The following is a 23,157-nucleotide window of genomic DNA, read 5'->3' as shown; positions in this document are numbered from 1 at the left end:
TATGGTGTCACCCTGAGTTACTTGATTGACAGTTTGCTGTTGCACCTCCATGATTTGGGCCATTGCTCACGTTAACTATTCCTGACTGAACAGACCAACACAAGCACACATGTATACATGCATACATGCATTCAGACACTCCCCAAATGAACGTGTAAGAAATATATTGTGCTATGCTCCTCTCCATTCCAGAGTGTCTTACCAGAGATCTGATTCGAGCTGGGAGAATGAGACCAAACTGGGCAGCATGGAAGCAGTAAGTTGTGTTTGTTGCTTTACAGCGTGACATTCTTTGGACATTCTGACCGTGATGGTGATGATGTTGTTGATGATTATGGTGATGATGGTGATGGAGGATGATGATAGATGAGGGACAGTGATGATACTGACATACTTGGAACATTCTGAAAGTGATGATGAGGATGAGGATGAGGATGAGGATGGTGATGGGTTGTAACAGTGTTAGGTTTGAAATTAAAAGAATACGTCTGTTCAGTATAAAACTACAGGCCCAAGTGCATTACATAATATTATAGCTGAAATGGATAGAATTGTCATTAAAACGACCGCACATTATCAGAAATGAGTGGGCCACTGTAACTTGATAATGCCCGCAAAATGCTAGACGATGGGCCATTATCAAGCCTGTTGTTAGGTGATGTCATAAGTAGCTCAGCTGTTGAAGTTCAATCACCTACGGCTCGTTTGAACTTAGGTTCATTATTGACCATATATCTGGCTCACATTCGTCACATGTGCCTGTGCCATTATGCACTTTGGTGCCTGTGCCAACCATAACAATTGTACCATAAATGACAAGATACAGTAATGAAAATATCAACTTGAAGTCTAACATTGTTGATCACTGAAAACAATGGTGGCTGGTAGTATGAGCAAAGGCCAAGGTCTAATGTCCTCACTCTCAATAGTGACGTCATCTGTGTTGTTCTATGACATGTCTGTATTTGTAAATGTGTGTCAGTGACCTCTGTTGTTTTGTTGTTGGCAGTAAATGTTTCTTAACTGATGCCGCTGTTTTTATTCTTATTTTATTAAAAATTCTATTCATTTTAGCTATAATAATGATAAAGCTATTTTTCAGAGCATTATCATTTGCAGAAACCCTCGGTCTTTTCAAGTGCCCTCCTTCGTCGAGCAGTTAACGAAAGACCTTGGGCTTCTGCAAATGATAATGCCCTGAAAAATAGCGTTACCCTTATAACAAAAAACAAATACATGGAGCCTCTTGGTGGTGGTGGTGATGGTGGTGGTGATGGTTAGAAAACAGTGCAGATAAAGGGTATACTATCATAATAGTGGGGAGGGTGGAGGTTGGGGATGGGGATGGGGATGGGGATGGGGATGGGGATGGGGATGGGGATGGGGAGAAATCAGTCAGGAATCAGTAAACTCCTAAGAAGAACAATGAATTCACACATAAAATATGCTACCTGCAGGATGAGCCCCACCAGAGAGTCCAGATATATGACATGAAGGGTGCCTGGACCAAGAAGAACCGGAATGTGGTCATCAACTTGTATGACAGCATCCAGAAGGCCCGCACTCTCAGGCGGAACGTGTCATCTGAGGCCCTGAAGGGGTTCAAGGTGGAAGACAGTCAGAGGGTGAGGAGCAAAAAGTCATGTGGATGCTAGGTTTTATATCTCACAAATATATTGAAGACAATTCTCGCAATTATGTTAGAAATATAACTTCACAGACACAAAAACTGCAATCAGTAAGACATCAGTGATAAAAGTTCAGCACCAGTGCTTGCCATAATATTGCCAGCCTATAGGGATATTGTAATCCAGGTGTTTTCATGGTCCTTTTAAGTGTAGGGCAGACATGAGAGTGTTCTGAGGATTTCTGTGATTTTTGTTTCATTTTGAATGTTTTTGAGATCAAGTTATGTTGTTCAAAGTTAACTCTTACGTAGAGTTTTCCGTTACAAAGGATCAAACAATCTAGTAGAGGTCTCAAAACCTACTCCAGTGTTGCCAAATTCAACTTTTTAGGAGTGTCCCCTAAGGCCCTTGGTTAAATTTTCAGTGTTTTTTTGTGCTTTGGCATCCACATGTCTCTTATGCAGATGTACTCACGGAAAAATTTTCTTGGTTTCCAGTTAAATGAATTGGAAACATGTTCAGTTTATTTAGAAGACAATGCTACGAGAATCCTATTCATGCTATGACATATCAGAAGCTGTATTCTACCATATTTCTGTATTTAGTCACTGACACTTTCTTTTCTCATGGTGATCCGTGAAGGTCTGGGGTGCCATAAAAGGCGACTTTGCTTGTTGTAAGGCTCGCTGTCTTGGTTGACACATGTCACCTGTTCCCAATTGCGCAGATCGGTGCTCATGCTGTTGAATACTTACAGCCACCACCATATAGCTAGAATATTGCCGAGTGCGGCGTAAAACTAAACTCACTCACTCTTTCTCATGGTAGATACAACATACCTTGCATACAGTGATGCCTTGTGAAGGATGACATGAATTTGTAGCTCAAAGGGAAGTTGTATATTGTTTCTATTTTCAGAAGAGTCGTTCCTCATCCTGTATCAGCCCGAACTCACCTTTTACGTCGGACTTTGGCCCGAGTCAGACCAAGATGCAGTCTGGCCACGCCCTGTCCATGTTGATGAAGCTGGTTTCTGAGTCTGACAGCAAGTCCATTGCCTTCACAGAGGAGGTGAGCAGTGAGGATTCAGGTGTCTACTATATCATGATTGGTGTAGCAGACGTCAAAATGGGGATTTGGTTAGGATCTGGGGGGTGGTTAGTAGTGTTTTATGTTCACCAGATATTGTTGAAGGATGACAGGCGTTCAGTTCCCGGTTTAACCGATCCAGGTTATTGTTTAGTTCTAAAGGCCTGTGATGTAAAAGATGTTGAATAAGATTGTTACACCACTTTTACAAATCTGTGGCCTTTGATGAAACACTGCTGTTCAAAACATGTGACCAAAACTGACCTCAAATATAGCCTTGTGACATGATCAGTACTGACATGTCATGTGAAGAATTTTGACTCTTATCTGTTGCAAATTAACGTCATCTGTTGCAAGGTAACATCTGACAGTAGAAGTTTACGTGTTGCTTCAACAAAACAGAGGGTTACATAAACTTTGAAATGAATTTTGATGTATGATTATTGTTGATGAGTTCAATATGTGAAAAACATAACATTCAGCCCCAAGTCACAAAGAGGTCCAACCTGACCAAGGAGACAGGGATCAAGTTTAGGGTCCTTGTTTCCTTGTTTTGTCCTAAAGTCCTTGTATTTGCATCATGACCTCGTCCAAATTACAGTTGAACCCCGTTTACTCAGACCACGCCTACCTGATGATTTTTATGTGAAACGAATCTTATGTTCATTAATTTTACTCGCTTAACTGGACCCCGCACTTCCGGACCCGGGGAATTTTCTGACCATTCCCACAGATTTCCATTGAAAAATGATCCAGTTATCCGGACAGAGAGATGTGTGCAACGTGCATTAGTAAGTGTCACGTCAATACCGTTTACCGCACGACTAGGTGATTTCATTCTTAATCTATCGGAAGACAGTTTGTGTGAATTGATTAGTTAGCCATCAGAACACTCGTGACGCGTGTCACTCATTAGGATTTGGCGTGTGAGACAACATCTCATCAGTAACAAAAACACATGTTCAGTATGATTAAGGTAAACTACACTGTAATTGTACTGTATATAACACTTATAAATCGACCTCTGCTATCTGTCGTGATGTAAGTTAAAAATAGCCTCCTACATGATCTAAGTCATGTGATCCAGTCTGGAAGTTTACTGTCTGTAGACAGCATATGTTCGATGCGATGTCATACATTTTTAGGGCATTTACAATTTAAAAAAGAAGTATGTGGTTCGCAAAATACAAACTTTTTGTCATCAATTTACATTTTTCATCTAACTTACCATCTGAAGCTCCACACGCTACATGATTACTTCCCAGACAACCTGACAAATGGTAACCTGCATTCCGCCTTCCATGTATTATCGGTACACATATATGTTATGATGATTCGCTGTTGTTACTATTGACTGTTGATTTATTGATATACGTACATGAAACTTTTTTGCTTTCACTGAATTTTCACGTTTTGCTGGTTTGATCCAGTTAACCGGACGTCTCGCCATCTGGACGATTTTTGAGTGAAACCAAAACGTCCGGATAAACGGGGTCCGACTGTAATTGTGTATCACAACAGTGTTTTGGATAATAATGTGCTGTTTATCTTCATTGACAATGTGTATCATCTGCAGCCATCAAGTGACAATGTGGAACAGCTTCGAGGTGTAGCAGCCTGTCAGACGGATGACGTCTTACGCAAGAACTGGCACAGTGAGTAACTAGAGATACCCAAAGGTAGATATCAGTTTATATTTACAACATGAGTCATGTAAGAATGCAATATGACGTCTTTCTGAGTATGTTAATTTTGTTATCCTACCTATGCACCAGATGGCTTTTATTGCAAATAACTGTGTTCAACCTGCAGTTCCAAAGGTAAAAACGATCTAAATATAGCCTGAAAGCATATGTTTTTGAATAAGGCAAGGTCAAGGTCATTGCTTACTGACTGGAATTGTTCTAGGACTAAAAAGCTTGCGCCAGATTAATATACCTGGTCATATTCATACAAATACATGTAAAAGATAATTTTCTGTTATAGTTTTACATTAATTATTGTTGTTGGCATCCTTCTGTATCGTAAGACAGTGGTAAATCACAGGTAAATCTTGACCTGTTATCAAGAACAACACAGGTGACTGAATGGTTTTGCAGAGTTGCCACCCTTTATTCTTGGTACAATCAACTTGTATGAAATTAACATTTAGGGTAACACGAGTAACTGAATAACTTTGAAGAGTTGCCTCCCTTAGACATAATAGGATCAGCTTGTGACAGATTGTGACCCCAGTCTGTTCCATATTTGTTCCTATGGGTTAAAGGAAACATGGTAGATGCCAGTTTCCGAACATAACTGTTGTCTCTCCTCACACCTGGAGAATATGTGTAAAACCGAAATACTTCTCAATCCATGTTAAATTCTACCTTAATCAGTCACTGGCCTGGTGTGGTACTGAGGTCCTCTGAAACTCTGGGACACACTCTGCAGTGTTTTTGCCTGCATGCTCTGATTGTAATTTTGGTAGGTGACTAAGAGCACTGTTAAAACAGTGTTGTAACCTACCTGAGTTAACCCAACACACTCAGTTACTCATGTCTTCTATGCATTAGTAATGATTTTGTTCCATAATTTCAAAGACGACCTCATGGAAAATAAATGCTGTGATATAATCGTTGAAAGAAACTTTACATCTGAAAACTCACTAACAATAACTCACTCACTCCTTCACTCATTCCTTCAGTCACTCACTCACCCACTGACCTATGCACGCATTCACCCATTCACCTATTCACTTACCATTTTTCAGATGTAACTAGTGATTTTATTCATTTCTCTAGTTGAACTCCACAACAGTCAGATGTTGATGAAGGGGATTGAGACGCCAGGCTACGTGATTGTGAGTGCGGCCAAGGCACAGGTGCTGTCATGTGACCATCACCCTATCTGGAAGGAGAGTCAGCTGCGCAGCAAAACCACCTGGGTCAGCAGCGTGGAGTGCATGCAGGTCAGTCAAGTATCTGTATGGACTTTGGAATACATGGATGTACATATTTTTTTCAGTGTTGAATGCATGCATGTAACTGTATGGACATGGCAATACATGGAGGTCAAGGTCAGAGTAAGGTCAGATTTACGTCACACTAAAAACAACATCATTGCTCAAGATTGTTGACATCATTCAACAATTCTATTTGATGATTGTGACAAGTTCCAAATTTTTTTTGATAGACCTTAAGAGGATTAAGAAATAGTTGTTTTTTTTAAGAATTCATGTATTACCCTTGCTCTTGCTCAGGAAACAGAAAACTTGTGACGGTCATTTTGTCAAATTAGCATGACACTTACCCATCTTTGTACACCATAATGTGAAATAAAGTTCAAATTTATATGTTATATTATTATTGTTATTTCAGTACTATGCCACAGTGGACCCAGGCCCTGACTTTGATGATGAGAACATTCCCTGGTTGACCATAGAGAACGTTGAGGATCGGTTTGAGGAAGATTTGTCTGGTGTACCTGAGATGGTTGGCAGTGGTCACAGTGTGGGTGGAGTGGTTGGTGATACAGTGGGGCCTTCAGAGGAGGTGAGTTACGGTTAGCTGTGTAGGTCCAACATAGAACTGGGATGGGTAGCCTTTATTTGTCAGGCATCCTAGCATACAGTTTAAGGAGAGATTATCAGCAGACAATGATTCTTTAGAGAGCCTATGACTGTTTCAGGCAGGATATACCATGTTGAGATGCTTCTAATAATTCCTCATCCTATTTGACAGTCCTGTTGTCTGTATGCAGCAGTTATTCCTCTATCATAGTATCATAGTATGTCCTCTCCAACAACAGAGCTCTACCAGTGACGGCATCCAGCTGCAGCGAATCATCTCCCGCTGTAAGTGTCAGCTGTTCTATGTCAACTATGGCGAGGTGGAACCGGAGAAGATGCCACAAGTACCCAAGCCGGTCAGTTCCTTGTGCTCAAACTCCTCATATACACCATTGATGATTACAGATTTCAAACCCAATCGACCCAGATTGTGATCCTAACGTGTCAGGCACGCATCATTCTTCGATATATCCCACATAAAGCTAATGGACTCTGTGAATGACACATTCTTAGCCATACACAATTGACAGAGTTAATTGGGAAATTGATTTTAAGATTTGACAGACAGCCTTTGAAATTACTAGACATTTGAACTTTTTACCAGTCAGAGTCTGCAAACATTGATATAACTGGCAAGGTAGACAATATCTTCTTCCTTTGTCATTAAAATGTTGATTGGTCTCACAATGGCTACAGAGGATCTGAATCTGCTTAGGGTCTCCACATAATGAATAATACTCCAGCAGCAGAGAGTTGTTGTCCTCAAAAAGTTTGAGCTCAGCAACTTTTGACTGTCATAGAACTGTTTAAATGTCTCCAAAACTGTCATTGTGTCACGTGTTGGTCAGCACAAAGCCTATTTTCAAGGAGAAACTTGTCAATGTACTTCATCAGATAGTTTGGGCAGTTGGGGTAGGGGTTAAAGTGTTTGCTTATCACACTGAAGAACCAGGTTTGATTCCACCCTGGGTATAACATCTGATGCCAATGTCAGTTGTTCCCCTCCAGGTTGTAGCTAACTGTGTGGGAAACAAAACAGTCTATCTGTATGTTTTGTATCTGCAGCCTGCTGAGGATGAGGACATGATGGGTGTGGAGGAGGGCGTGGACACCTTCACCCTTCTGCATCACGACCTCAACATGTGCTCCAACACAGTAAGTCAGCACTTCCTGTAGTTCTATTTGTGAGTGAGTGAGAGTTTTATGAAGCATTCAGCAATATCTCAGCTATCTCTATGGTGGCACTCTGTAAATTATCAAATCTGGACCAGACCATCCAATGAACATAACCTCCTCAACAAAAAACATAGCATTATGAGCATTGTTCTGCACAACTGGGATACGATGACATGTGTCAGCAAACTCAGCAAGCCTGACCACCCAGTCCAGTTATTCAACTCTGTTATTCAACAATGAAGGGTTACTGAAGATCATATCTAACCCAGATCTTCATGAGTTCCAAAGTACATAGAAACATGACATATATGGAATGATGTTCCAACTTGCTTAATTAGAGTATTAGAACCAACACTGAAATGTCCCTCCTAATTATGATAAAGAAATTTGCATATCCATATATCTTGTCCTTACTTCATTAGTTGAGGTTGTTGAGAGTTTATCGAAACTTTTGAATTCAAATAATCTTAATGTGCCTTTCCTTAAGTTTTTGCAGTTCATTTGCACTGATCATATATTTGTATTTAAAATATTTCATAAGATTATTTAGTCAAATTGTTGTCAAAAGTTTAGTTACACAAAGAGACTTTGATGTATAAATGCTGGGCTACTTAGCCCTGTGCATCTGAGAGTGTAGCATGATTGACCCATGTCGAATAAACATTCATAAATATCGTCAGTATGGTTCACAGATTGTAAACTAAGGCTTTCTCATCCAGGAAATGCAAATCCATGTCCAGGTCACCAAGTCACTTGTGTACATCTCTTCAAGTATGAAATATTGAGCTAAGACGGAAATCCTTCAGAGACCTTCATACATCTGGAATATTGCTGAGTGTGGAATTAAACACCAACCTAATGTCAAGTTTGACTAGTTTTTCAAACTGTTTGCATCTGTGGTTTCAGCTGCAGTACTCCATGATCCTGGACATTGTGAACAACCTGCTGCTGAGAGTGGAGCCCAAGGCCAAGGTCACACTACATGACGCCTGTCGTCCTTTCACTTGAAAAACTCGATATGGGAATTTTGAGAAGTGTCAATGATGAATATGTTCTGTTACTGGTACATTAGGTCTCACTGATTGACATTACATACTGACAAGTGGTTAAGTTGAATTGGGTGGTCATATTTGGCATGGCAGCATCAAATGTCCCTCATTCAGCCTGTAGAAAAATTGATTGTGAGGCAGCTGCGATGATAGTGATAAACACATCTTCTGTTGAGCACTGAAGGTGAAGTATATATCTGTGTGATCCCCTTGCAGGATGCCAGTGACAAAGTGCAGAGTGTGATGGTGAGGTGTTTGCTAGTTAGTGACTGAGTAATGAAGGTGAAGGTGGAGTATATGTGTGTGATCCTCTTGCAGGAAGCCAGTGAGAAGCTGCAGAGTATGAGGTTCAAGCTGATGCTGTGTTGTGTGGAGGACCAGAAGACTCCCATCCTGCAGCTTCAGGAGCAAGTCAGGTAACACCAATACGCATGTATACACATGTATGCACACCTGCACAATCACGCACACACGCTAGAGGCTGCCGCTTCAGGTGCTAGTCAGGTAACACCAGTACACATGTACACACATGCATGCACACACACACGCACACGCACACGCACACACATGCACACACACTCTCTCTGTCTCTGTCTCTGTCTCTCTCTCTCTCTCTCTCTCTCTCTCTAGGCTGCAGCTTCAGGAGCAAGTCAGGTAACACCAGTACACGTACGCACCCATGCTCAATCACACACACACACACTATAGGCTGCAGTTTCAGGAGCAAGTCAGGTAACACCTGTACACATGTATTCACACATGCACAATCACACACACACACACACTATAGGCTGCAGCTTCAGGTGCAAGTCAGGTTACACCAATACACGTACGCACACATGCACAATCACACACACACACACACACACACTATAGACTGCAGCTTAAGGTGCAAGTCAGGTAACACCAATACACATGTATGTACACATGCACAATCAAACACACACACACACTATAGGCTGCAGCTTTAGGAGCAAGTCAGGTAACACCAATACACATGTATACACTCGTATGCACACATGCACAATCACACACACACACACACACACACATGGCTGCAGCTTCAAGAGCAAGTCAGGTAACACCAATACACATGTATGCACACATGCACAATCACACACACACACACACACACATGGCTGCAGCTTCAAGAGCAAGTCAGGTAACACCAATACACATGTATGCACACATGCACAATCTCTCTCACACAGACACACACAGACACACACACACACAGACACACACACACACACACACACACACACACACACACAAAAACACAAACACTAACACTAACACTAACACACTATGGGCTGCAGCATCAGGTGCAAGTCGGGTAACACCTATACACATATGCGCACACACATGCTCACACATACACACACTGTAGACTGCAGCTTCAGGAGCTGGTCAGGAAACACACTTTATCCTTCGAACCAGGGCCTCCTTTCACAAAGCCAGCTTTACTAAGGTTAACCATAACTTCCATTCTTTAATATTGTTATAAGGTTATCTTAGTGACCTATGATCACCTCAGTGCTTTGTGAAAGCTGGTACAACACACATTTCTCCATCAGGAGTCAGGGACTTGCTTGTTGTTGCAGGGGGCAGGTGTTGCTGCAGCGGAAGCTTGAACGGGATCTGTACATGATTCACAAGGACCTGGAGGAATGTCCTTCTGAAGATGAGTAAGTAGTCTTGATTTTTATTCAGATATTTTTGTTTATAATAATAAATAGCAATGTTTTCACTGGTTTTCAATGTTTCCTTCTCCTTTGTTGAACTATAGTTTGTTACAAGGCTGCTCTGCCACCACTTGATCTTAGAATGAATACAATCCTATCATTATCTGTTTCAGTGGTAGAGTGAGTGACTTTGGTTTTATGCCACTTTTAGTAAAATTCCAGCAATATCACAACAGGGGACATTGGAAATGAGCTTCACACATTGTATCCCTCTGGGGAATTGAAATTGAGTCTTCATTGTAATGAGAAAACGCTTTTTGTGGGTAAAGCGTCAGCTGTATTCAAGCCCCCAGCTGTGACACACCGTAATGGTCCTAAACATTGGATAGGCGAAAGTCCTGTATGAATATTGGCCTTCAGTAACCCATGTTTGTTGTCAGAGGTGACTACCAGGATCATGTAGTCAGGCTTGCTGACTTGCTGGACATATGTCATCTGTTTCCATTTACGCAGACCGATGCTTATACTGTTGATCACTAGATAGTGTGCGACATAAAAGTAAACTCACTCACTCACTCACTCAAACTGGTACTTGTCACACATGTGGTTGATAAACGTCAAGGCTGTGTGAAAAGAACACTTTATTTGTGTTCATGAGATTATTTCCTTGTCAGTTGTGTTTCCTAACATTGGGGTCTGGTGTTATGTGTTTATGTTCTACAGTCTGTCTGAACGGAGTGACATCTTAGAGAATGAAGTTTACTCTGTCAAGGAGCAGATCAACAAATTGAATGAAGAGCTGTCTATCAGAATCAGGTCAGTTGAATTAAGCAGCGGAAGGTCACTCAGAGATGCCAACCCTTTGTCGGAATCATGCCGAAAACTGCATGTGGATTCCACCATTCAGCCAAAGATAAGTTCATTCTGATTTTGTAAAAAATATAACAAAGATAAAAATAGTCTTACTTACTGGAGGGCTAGGATCATCTTTGACTATAAATAATGATGATTAAACAAATTTAAGACTTATTTGCAAAGGTTCTCAAATTGTTTATACAGGAAAGTAATCCGGAAGTTGAGTAGGCTGACTGATAAATTCCACACACTGTCAATTTATTCACAATCACTGCTGTCGAGTACTGCAAACTGGTTTCAGTTGTATAAGGATTGCTATCTGCAATGGCTTTGAAAAGTTTCAATTCTTGAGTGCAGTAATTTATTGAGATGCCTAGTTGGTAGGGAAAATTTCTAATTTTTTGTTAGATTCCTTCTTGCACCATTTTGGGCTTTTCGTTTCAGAGACACTACTGTCGAAGCTTTCTGTTTGGTTGTTGCCATCTAGTACAGGGTGTTAGTGTAGTTTTGCGCTGATTTTAGCAATATTCCAGCAATATCATGGCAGGGACACCAGATGAAGCTTCATACATTGTGCCTGTGTGGGGAAACAAACCTGTACCTGTGACATTACAAGTGAATGCTTTAACTAGTAGGCTACCCCATCGCCCCTCTTATACAGGGAAAGAGGCGGGGTAGTCTAGTGGTTAATGCATTAGCTTGTCATGGCAAAGACCTGGGATCAATTCCCAACATGGGTATGGTGTGTGAAGCCCATTTCGGGTGTCCCCTGCTGTGACGTTGTTGGACTATTGTTAAAAGTGGCATTAGGCCATACTCTCTGTCATATTCTGGGAAGGTTGAATGGCTACTCCATTACAAAGTAGCCAAACACATGTGATATGTCTTCTTACGCAAGTGACAGAGATGTCTTCTTTTTAAATACCCACAGCAGTGAATGGGTACCTGGTAGGATGAGATATTACCCTCACATGCTGCTTCGATGTCTACTCCTAAGGGAGCTGAGAATGAAATTGATATACAAATTCATAATTTGATTTCTATCAATTGATGATTTGGTATTTATGTATACATCATTTAAATGATTTTACTTAGTCATTCAAGACTAGGTCAAATTAGTGGTTGGTCCATGACCTACACACCTCTTTATCAGTATTATGTTTTTTAACACTAAATTCATCAAGTCCCACAATGCATCCCAGCGTTTATCAACTCTCTTTATACAACAACAGATTTGCAGTGAAATGAGGCCACAATGAATTGCTTAAAGCTTACATGTGTACAAGATAAGCAAATTAACATGCTGAAAGCATTTTCACCTTTATTGATTTAAACTATTTAAGAACAAAAATTTTCAAGCGTTCATTCACTGGCCTGACAGGAGTTTATATATGAAGGTCCTAGATAAATCTGAGGTAGATGAGCATATTCAGAATTGGAACTGTCTCTCAAGATTTCAGAATCATTATTTGGGTACTGTAAAATATGGGTGTATTGAACTCAAATAACCACTAGTTTTAGTTCGCCGTTACTATAGTTCGTCATATGCATTTGGATGGAAATACACAAGAAACTTGGATGAACAAATTCCTGTTTGGTACAAGCATGTTCGTTATCTTTACTGTATCTGTCTTCTGTTCCCAGTTGTTACAAGGAAAGTCAGCTGCAAGTCAAAGCCCAAATGAAGATGGAGAAAGGTAAGGAAGTTATTAAAGTTTTGTCCTTCCTATAGCTGTCTGTCCATGTTAGAATGGATCTTCAGCAGCCCATACTTGTCATTAAAGGCTAGTAATGGGATATGGTGGTCAGACTTGCTGAATTGTTTGACACATGTCATCGTATTCCAATTGTGTAGATTGATGCTCATGCTGTTGCTCTCTGAATTATCTAGTCCCAACTCAGTTATTTACAGACCAAGGCCATGTAGCGAGAATATTGCTGAGTGCAGTGTTAAACAACAGACCAAGCAACCATCCTAATGCTGTGGGGGCTTAGTGGTTAAAAATTTCACAAGGGTTGATTTCACACATATACAGTCAGACCGTGTTAGTCCGGACCCCAACAATCCGAATCCCGCGATATCCGAACAGTAGCTGGCTGTAACCAATTGTGTTTACTATATAAACTCATTACCTATTGATTCATTAATCCGATGCTTCAGTCTCTGTATCTGAACGTTAATTAGCGGTAACAGATTGGCTAATTACTCATGGTTTTGCTTCATTAATCCGGTGGTTAAAAAGGTTCGGATAATAGTCTTACCTCGTGCATGCCTGTGATTATCGCTGGTCTTCATCGGCTGACTTCAGTTGTAATTGTTAACTGAACTGACACTTCTGAGTTGAGCATGTCATTAGTTTGTGATTTTAATCAGTTAATAGGTTTCACTTTTGTTTAGTTTGAGTAATACCTGTCATGTTTCCTTGCTGTATAAAATACCGATCGAGTCAAGATGAGGTCAGCTGCACTTGACACCTGTCAGTCACAATGGCAAGTCCCGCCCCTAAGCGTGAACGATGTGAAATTACTGCCGCACAAAAAAGAGAAATTTGTAGATACAAAGAGAAAAATCCTAAAGCCAGTTTTGATCTGATTAGTAAGCATTTTGGTCAAGAATTCAGAAACAAAATGGACATTCATGATTTTGGCTATTCGCGCGGGTGGCTTTACTGCTTCAAATCATGTTACTCAATTTCGAAACAAGTTTATCAAGGGGAAGCAGACTGTTATTGGAGATTTCTTTCAACAGAAGTGAGTGATTGGTATGTGTAGTATTATAAATAATCTGTTCAGACATTGATTGATTGATTGTTATGTTAATATTCAAGTTGTTATGTCTACAAACTGTAATAAAGTCATTTGATACATGTATACGTTCGTATGTTCTTGTCTCAGTATGTCAAAGGGAAGTAACTCTCCTGAAGTGGTGTTTGCTTCAGTAGTCCGTACGTTTCACTATCCGAACGTTTTTGATGAAAAACAGAAGTGTTCGGATTAACGCGGCTTGACTGTTTATTATGTATGAAGCCCATTTCTGGTGTCCTGGCCATGATCTTGCTGGAATATAGCTAAGAGCGGCATAAAACTAAACCCATTTACCCACTCCTATTGTGACAGGATGAGGAGGATAGCCATGTGTCCGTCAGTTTGACTCTCTGTCCACAGCCCAGCAGGCCACAGTCAACCGACTCAATGAGGTATGCTTTAAGTTTGCCCAGTGGAGACTCACAGAGAAAGATGGCCAGATTGGGATAGCGGATCTCACTCTCCGTAACTTTGTGTGAGTTACACTATCGTGGACATCATTGTTCATAGTTCTGTGTGAGCAGGTCTGCGCTAAACTTTACTCCCCGTAACTTTTGTGTGAATAATACCATTGTAGAACTCTTCTTTACGCATCATCAATTGCTCTGTGACAACTCATGCTGGTTGTTAGAGGATAGTTGATGTCATAGGATTCTTATCCTTGTCCGGTCTTGAGGTCCTGATGGATGTGCATCATTTCATAATTTAAAGTTTTTATCTGTCATTAACAACTGTACCAGCAGGGAAAGCTGTTTGAAACCATTGTAGCCATGGCCTGTTCCATGCTAGCCATGTATACAGTGATCCTGTGTGTGAGGTGTTTGCACTTGCCATGTATACACTGTAAGCCTTACTGTGTGCACGATGTGTATTATGTAGCTGTGTGTGATGTTGCAGTGTTTATAATATTGTTGTGTGTGATGTTGCTGTGTTTACGATGTTGCTGTTACCATATTTACGATATTGGTGTGTTTATGTTGCTGTTGCTGTGTTTATGTTGTTGCTTTGGTCATGTCTACTTACTTCTTACTTTTCGTTGCTGGAGTTGAGTGTGATATTGCTATACTTTTATGCGATGTTGCTATAGTTGTGTGTGATCTTGCTCTAGCTCTGTGTGATGTTGCTTAGTTTGTGATGTTTGCTGTAGATGTGGTATTACTGTGTGTTATGCTGCATTTGAGTGATATGTTGGTCTGTATGATGTTGCTGTAGCCGTGTGTTCAGTGTTGTTGATGCTGTTGCTGTGTGTGAAGCTGCTGTAGCCATGAGTGATGTTGCAGCTACACCAAGACCAACAGGGATGATGACTCATGGACCCATCAGCTGGAGCTGGGATGGGTGAGGATGACAAACCTCCTGCCAAGTTCTATATACAAGGTAGGTACTCCTCTGTTTGCCGAGTAGACAACTCTGAACAGAGTTACACTCTGAGTGAGAATCCCATCTTTGAGCTGTGAAATGTTAAAATAAACGATTTGGGATTGTGATTCTCAGAAAAAAATGCCATCTCATGAAATGAAAGTGTTACAAATTATTTAGGACTGCCTATAGTATGTGATAACCCCAATGAATCATAACAAACCTAATGAAGTAGAATGAAAATTATCCTCAGCATGACATGATGTTATATTTTTAGATTAAGTGGAATGTTTAAGGAAAAATTATCTCCCAGTTTTTGAATCTCATTTCTACCAGGTAGGGTAGCTATGTGGTTAAAGTGTTCACTTGTCACACTTCAAAACAAAGGTTCAGTTCCCACTTTGATACGATGTGTGAAATTTTGTTGGAGGTACTGCATTATGTCTTTATTTGGCTTAAATTTCACTCACTTAATAAACCTTTTTTAGTACCTTTTTGTGTTTGAATAACTGTCACTAAGTAGAGTTAAGTGAGTACGTATGTACATTGCAGGATGTCCTTGTGCCTCGAGATGCCCAGAACAAAGATGTCGACAAGAGGATGATGACACTCAGGATTGTCTGCAGTGAGAGACCCCCAGGTTAGGGAGATGTCACACTTGTTTAAGGTCTCAGAGGTATCATGCCTGCGTAGGGCCTCAGAGATATGTACAGGAATGTTATAAAATTGCACCTGTTTATGGCCTCAGAGATATGTACAGGATTGCTGAACTTTTGCACCTTTGTAGGGCCTTAGACATGGTGCACCTCTGTAGTACCTATTGAATCCCGTAGGTATGATACAAGTGTATGGCCTTTGAGATATGTATGGTATATGGAACATCCTTGGTACCACACATCTGTAGATATCAGAAATATGAGACCTGAATATATTGTCTCTGAGATGTTAACCCTGTGTAGATTCTGTGTTGATGAATATTGCATCTTGTACTTTTAGTGGGTGGTATCGCTGTGAAGGAACACTTCGAGGTGAATGTTGTACCAATACAGATACAACTCACGTACCAGTTCTACCAAGCCGTCATGGGCTTCTTTTTCCCAGACAAAAACATTGAGACGGATGACCAGCAAGGTAAGCAGAAGGATGGATGTGGTCAGTGCTACAATATGGAGACAAACAGGTTAGACTGTATTGAATCTTGATTGAATAATCAAGATCTTCGAGATGCCATTTAAATAGGTTCCGGGAAAGCTGGAGTTTGCTATTTTGTGACTTCTTGGTTGTAGGACATGACGAAGTAGTATGGACTTTGCAGTTACCTGATTGACAGTTAAACCAGGTTATTTCTGGTGAAACAAACAAGCCTCAGAATCGCTGTCTTATAGCATTTAGTCCTAAATGAAGACATTACACCCAGAATCAACAACTTTTCAGTATTGACTAAACAATGAACAGTCTCTGTCATGACTGTGTCCAGTTCTCGCAAACATTTATCAGTCTTTGACCATGTGTATTTCTATAGTTTGTGACTATCTCAATAAAGAAATTAAGTTTGGAATGTTCTTTTTTAAATGTTACTGAATCTGTTCGACTTTTTACTGGTATGTCCATTACTCTGATTGTATGTCATCTCTTCAGAGGAGGAAGAAGTGAAGGGAAAGAAGAAGTCGGACAAGAAGTCCAAGAAGGAGACCCCGGTGAAGAAGGCTCCATCGTTCAACAACACTGACGACATTGACAAAATGAGGGTAACTGGTTTCTTGTCTGGGGAATCACTGCTAGGAATTTCAGACATCATGTAAAATAGTGTTCAGAAAGAAATATTTGACAAGGAATGGTTGAATGGAGTTTAATTGTGGATTTCATGCAGTCATTGTCGTATTGGGATGGAATTTGTTAGATCTGATTTAATCTTTATTATCCCCCCGGCATGTAATGCGGTGGGATATAGTCGATGCCTCGTCTGTCCGTCCATCCGTAATCATTTTGTTTCCGGAGCATAACTGAGAAACTGTTCAATATTTTTGGACCAAACTTGATAGATATAGTAATCTCAGCATGTGGTTGTGCCTTTTGCTATTTACTGATTTTTGGCATTTATATATTTTTTGTTTTTCCATGGAACATTTTGGTGTTAGTCTTTTGATAGGGTGGGCTTTGCTTCCGGAGCAGGACTCAAAAGCGGTTCAGTATTTTTCTGCAAAACTTGGTAGATATATCAGTCAGAAGCTGAAATGGTGCCTTTTGCTATGTACAGGTTTTTGTGATTTATTATTTTCTCGGTTTCCATGGAAACATTTCAGACATAGTCTCAAAATGGAAAGAAAAGCTTCGTTTCCGGAGCAGAACTCAAAAACCTTTCAATGTCTTTCTGCAAAACTTGGTAGATATATCAATCTTAACCTAAAGTGGTGCCTTTTGGCATTTACAGGTTTTTGTGATTTATTATTTTCTTGGTTTCCATGGAAATGTTTCAGGCTTAATCCCAAAAGTGAGAGGTGTGTTTCGTTTCCGGAGCAGAACTCAAAATCTTCTTAATATCTGTCAGAGTTACTTGGTAGATATGTGTGGCAGACCCCAGAGTGGTGCCTTTTGGTAGTTACATGTTTTTGTGATTTATTATTTTCTCTGTTTCTATGGAAACGTTTCGGACATTATCTCAAAATGGAGGGATGGGCTTCGTTTCCAGAGCAGAACTCAAAAACCGTTCAATATTTTTCTTCAGAACTTGGTAGATATATCAATCGGAACCGAAAGTGGTGCCTTTTGCTACTTAGAGGTTTTTGTGATTCATTATTTTCTCGGTTTCCATGGAAACATTTCAGACTTACTCTCAAAAGTGAGAGGTGTGTTCTGTTTCTGGAGCAGAACTCAAAAACTGCTTAATATCTGTCAGTGTTATTTGGTAGCAGAGTGGTGCCTTTTGCTTTTTACAGGTTTTTATGATGTATTATTTTCTCGGTTCCATGAACACGTTGCTGACTTCGTTTCCGGAGCACAACTCGAAAACCATTTCATATCTTTCAAAAGATCTTGGTAGATATGAGACAAATCTTGAAATGGTGACTTTTTTTGATTACAGATATATGGCATATATATTTTTTATGAATTCCATGGGAACAATTCAGACTTGGTCTAAAAACACAATAAGTAACTGTCAGATGATTTGTCCTTTCAAATATGTCGTGGCCGGGGGGATATGTCATCTTCTGATGACTCTTTTTGTTTAAAATCTGATGTCACATGTACATCATTTGTCAAAAAGTGTGTAGAGAAACTCGTGTGTGTTTATTCAACAACATTTTCGATCGTCAGATCGACATATGACCATATTAACTCTATCAATGTCACTACAAGTTGGCGTAAACTTAACCTCTGCCTCTTTTATGGTTCACCTCAGATCATCATCAGTCAGTAATATACTTTTTATCAAAAAATGACAAGATTCTTCTGTCATCCAAATCATTTTGCCTACTTCCATTATTTATACTGTAATAAACAATTTCTTGTGAGTAAAATGCTTTAGCAGCTTCAGCAGGAGGGAAGTTAGTGATATGGTTACTGTACAAATCAGCAGGCAGTCGAACCTATTTATACTGCTGAAAAGGTTTTATCTGGACTAAACATAATCTCTCATATCTTGTGGGTATTGCACCGCGTTTCAAATTGTTGGGGGTGTGTGACTTGTATTTGTGTCGTTTCCAGGAACGTGCAGCCAACAACAACACGTTTGTGTACACCAAGATCCCGGAGGTCAATCTCCGGGTCAGTTACAAGGTCAGTAGTGCATGATGGGAAATTTACACACGGTATGTATCACTCACTGTATGACTCTTTTGAGACACTTTATGTGATCTATAAAAAGAATCTGATAAATCTCAGGAACTAAAAATTACTCAATACAGCAGTTTTCTGTGTTTATTCCTATCTCACCTTCCCAGTTTCACTTTGCCCTCTATCTCAGCCTCCTAGACATGCGTGTAAGTGTTTATTCTGTGTGGCCTTCAGGGTCAGAAGGACAAGAACATCGAAGACGTCCATGACTTCAGTTTTGTTCTGCCCACCATGGAGTACCACAACTGTATCTGGACCTGGTTTGATCTGCTCATGGCTCTGAAGAACCACAGCAAGAGGACACTGTTGTCACAGGTAGGTCACTGATTACTGAATGGACATCTTAGGCTGGTACAGGCATGATGTTGTTCAAACATTTCTTGGATACACATGCCTGTTTAAAAATTGTTTGTCCAATCTGCATTTATATGCTCGCCTGTCCTGCATTAGATCTGCATGCTGCAGAAAATGTGTAAAACAATACAGCTCGTATATCTAGTGACAAACAATAAGTTGAGCATCGACCTGACAATTGACCCATATTAACATAAGTGCCACCCACTAGCGCTTGCCATTGTAAATGAAGGGGCCCCAGGGATCAGTGAGAGTCTTATGAGCAAGGCATGCATGTACGGCTGTAATCATTGTCATGCACTGCATATGCACTGGTCTACACATGCTCTACTTGTGATTATCTTCTCTTAAATACATTCTCTGTCGGTCCAGCTTATCCTTGTTTGCCAGGAGTTGCATGGTCAGTTCACATCATATAGTGTTCATGTGTGTTTAAATATATTCAGAGTCACTCCCAACTTTTAATTAAAGTGTGTCCAGGTACTTCCTCATAGGAAAAAACACTGAAAAGAACACTGAGGAGACTGGAGATTGTGATGGGAATACTTTGTTGTAGGCTATAAAGCAGAAGCTGCACATGAAGTCACGGGCTGGGGATGATGTGCCATTGACCGATGTCCAGCAGGAGGAAGACAAGGCCAAGATGCAGATGCTGCTTGGAGCAAAACTATTGGTAAGTAATGTTGCATTTGGGTCACAGGATACAGTGTTCAAAATTAGGCATGAAAGTTAAGGCTGTCCTTGTGATGGCAACAGGTGAAAGCGATTTCAGCTGAAAGTCAGCTTGGGAGACTGTGGGCCAGAGGTCGCCAGCAGGGTCCTGGATCGTTGATTTGCATTTAAATCTGCAGATTTCCTCAGTATTAGTAAACTTAGTCTCAGTACTTTTCGTTACACTCCACTACTGAGTCTTAACAAAACCTTATGGGAGGTTGCGTTAGGTAACCTTTGAGACTGACCAGTCAGAACACAGCTTACCAAATTGTGAAAATGGACATTTGTACATACCTTCTCAAAAAGGCTCGTATTTAAACGATTCCGAATGCTATCTAGTGTACGCTCGCTTCCGGGTGATGCACACAGTGCACATTACAACCATGACAGCAGTGAGTGAACAGTCACTGAAAATTTTGGGAATATACAAGGATGTCATCTAGCAGAAATATGGTAACCATGTCAACAGAAATCCCAAAGCATATATACTGCAGGTCAAGTAACTGTGTTACATGCGGATTTTTGTTTATGGGGAAGTCTGTGTCAGTGACCTGAATATTTTGTAAATTCCCCCGATCCTGAAGTAGTAGCCATTGTCTGGTTGATTAAATCTATTTATCCGTCTCACTATTGATTGGGCGGTCATAGGTTGCACAAAGGTTACCTGATGCGACCTTCTACAAGGGTTTGTTAAACTCAGTGGTAGAGTGTAACAAATAACATTGAGACCAAGTTTACTTAGACAGCAGATTTCCTAGGATTTGCAGAAAGTTGCCATGACTCAAATGTTACAGTAGGGGTCCTTATAGTCTGTTTGCAGCGAAAACATACTCGCGAATGTCACTTTAAACAAAAATGTAAATCAAATAAAGTGAAATTAAGATTATGAATGCTCATAATTTTTCCTTAACAATTGAAAATAATAATTATGAGTATTCACAATCTAAATTTCACTTTATTTGATTTACATTTTTGGTTAAAGTGAAATTCATTGTTACATTTTCACTGCAAACAGATGCAAATACTACAGAAACACACCTAAAAGAACCAAGGATGCTTTCAGTGAGTGAGTTTAGTTTTACGCTGCACTCCGCAATATTCCAGCTATATGGCGGCGGTCTGTAAATGATCAAGTCTGGACCAGACAATCCAGTGACCAACAACATGAGCATCAATCTGTGCAATTGGGAACTGGTGACATGTTGCCTCTTACGACAAGCATAGTCGCCTTTTACGGCAAGCATAGGTTGCTGAAGGCCTATGCTACCCGGGGACCTTCACGGGTCAAGGATGCTTTCAGATTTGAACACTGAGACCTGAACACTTATCCTGTGGAATTACAGACTGTGAGAACACTTCATACCATGCAGGTAATGGTTGATGTACCTGTCATCTCTGTGGACATGGATTCCTGCATTATCCATAGAGCACTGAGAGCATTTAGGATTTCTGAGCTCAGTATAATATATAATAAATAGAATATATATTTTGTTCCATCTGTTACAGGCGGGTCAAGATAAACCCAGCAAGAAAAGCCTGTTTGGAAAGTCCCACAAGTCATAGACTTGTTCAGCACTATCATAATACCTGAGCACTACAGTAAAGTGCACGTCAGTAAAGATTTTGAATGCTTCAGCAATACTCGTCAGTGTATATGCCAAAATATGTATGTATAAATGCCAAAGACTGAGGATTGTAGATATATTTGTTATGGTGATGTACAGGTTGTGCCTTACACTAAAATATCCATGATAGTGACGGTGCATGCTGCATGTATATTTCCATGATATATGTGCCAAAAGATTCTTTTCAATATGGAATGTTGAAATTCCAGTCACTTGGGTGGTTTGTTTGATGATGCAGTGATTATATTCATTTGCTATTTATAGTTTTACATATCAAAGCTATGTGAAAGTGCTATTTGAAATAATGTGTGGGTTATTTCAATATTTGCAGATTATTCCATTTTCTTGTATGTATTATTTTCTGTATGCTTGAGGCAGATTTTTAATTGTTAGCAATGGTTGATGTCTTGAGCACTCAGTACTGCAGGGTAGGAATATAAAGCAGGGTGCCATTTCCCAAAGCTCTCGTAAGCCTAAGATCTCATAACTTTTCTCATATAGGAGGTAAGGATGCTATGAGAAAACTTACGAGATCTGAAGCTTACAAGGGCCCCTAGGTAACCCAGCTCACTGTAGTTACAATTTTGCCACCATCAGCTCTCGAACCTTTTACTATTTTGGTGTAGCACCATGATTCACATGATGTAAAAAATGTTTTCAATCTGTCAGTGTTACTGCACTGATCATAAAAGATGCGTCAGTAGATATAATATGAAATGATTTGGGAATATACATGGATGTTTGTGTAAATTGGGCAGTCTCAGTGAATAATTTTTTGTACATCCTTTTGGCATTCCAACTGGTCCTGCTTCGGTTGATACCTGTGTTAATTGATTGGTCTATTGCTGTTGTATTCTCCTGTGGTCTTTTCTTTTGCACAAACACTATTCATAATCATCAGTTTAAAAAATACATGGGCATACTGTCTGAGATTATTGGAGTAGGCACATGTGAGACAATAATTTTTGAAAGTTGTGAAAAAATTTGTCTTTGTGATGTAGACACTGGATCTGTGATATTTGTACCCCAAAGACACAAAGTGAAACAATGCAATATGAGCACTGCTATTTTTCAGAAGAATTTTCTGATTCTAAGATTTACTAGTTCATAATTTGTTTAATGTTATAGAACCATTTTGCAAGTGTATGCATGTTTTGTCAGTGGAAGCAATAAAATTTCTCTGAAATTATGGGACATGACACAATTATTAAGTAACAGAATGTTGCAAGGACGCTTTACAAAAAAACTTGTGCAATTCATCATTTTAGAAGCCAGTTCTGGACCACAGTCGTTCATTTCTCTCATTTAATTTAAGAAATAAATATCTTGGAAATGAATTGTTTTGTTTTAATCTGAAGGTGTGTGTATATATATACGTACGTACATACATACATGTGTATATATTTATACATACATACATGTGTATATATATAT

General features: G+C 39.9%; 1 protein-coding gene across 1 annotated transcript in view; it reads left to right on the top strand.

Annotated features, from left to right (window-relative positions):
- LOC137298557 (protein hobbit-like) overlaps nt 1–23,060 on the top strand; it is a 59,211-nt gene extending 36,151 nt beyond the window's left edge. The window contains exons 38-59 of the mRNA XM_067830860.1: nt 193–256; nt 1,458–1,625; nt 2,547–2,699; nt 4,294–4,372; nt 5,501–5,667; nt 6,077–6,250; nt 6,507–6,623; nt 7,333–7,422; nt 8,350–8,415; nt 8,811–8,908; nt 10,097–10,180; nt 10,901–10,993; nt 12,677–12,729; nt 14,198–14,312; nt 15,118–15,214; nt 15,749–15,836; nt 16,193–16,327; nt 16,835–16,944; nt 18,902–18,973; nt 19,205–19,345; nt 19,941–20,057; nt 21,605–23,060. Of these exons, the coding sequence (XP_067686961.1) occupies nt 193–256; nt 1,458–1,625; nt 2,547–2,699; nt 4,294–4,372; nt 5,501–5,667; nt 6,077–6,250; nt 6,507–6,623; nt 7,333–7,422; nt 8,350–8,415; nt 8,811–8,908; nt 10,097–10,180; nt 10,901–10,993; nt 12,677–12,729; nt 14,198–14,312; nt 15,118–15,214; nt 15,749–15,836; nt 16,193–16,327; nt 16,835–16,944; nt 18,902–18,973; nt 19,205–19,345; nt 19,941–20,057; nt 21,605–21,661 (2,338 nt within the window). The 3' untranslated portion in view covers nt 21,662–23,060. The remainder of the gene's footprint in view (nt 1–192; nt 257–1,457; nt 1,626–2,546; nt 2,700–4,293; nt 4,373–5,500; nt 5,668–6,076; nt 6,251–6,506; nt 6,624–7,332; nt 7,423–8,349; nt 8,416–8,810; nt 8,909–10,096; nt 10,181–10,900; nt 10,994–12,676; nt 12,730–14,197; nt 14,313–15,117; nt 15,215–15,748; nt 15,837–16,192; nt 16,328–16,834; nt 16,945–18,901; nt 18,974–19,204; nt 19,346–19,940; nt 20,058–21,604) is intronic.
- Nucleotides 23,061–23,157: the final 97 nt, after the last annotated feature.

Source organism: Haliotis asinina, chromosome 1 (assembly GCF_037392515.1).
Source record: "Haliotis asinina isolate JCU_RB_2024 chromosome 1, JCU_Hal_asi_v2, whole genome shotgun sequence".
Classification (NCBI taxonomy): Eukaryota; Metazoa; Mollusca; class Gastropoda; order Lepetellida; family Haliotidae; genus Haliotis; species Haliotis asinina.
Note: the sequence above shows the minus strand (reverse complement) of the source record. Positions and strands in the feature narration are given on the sequence as shown.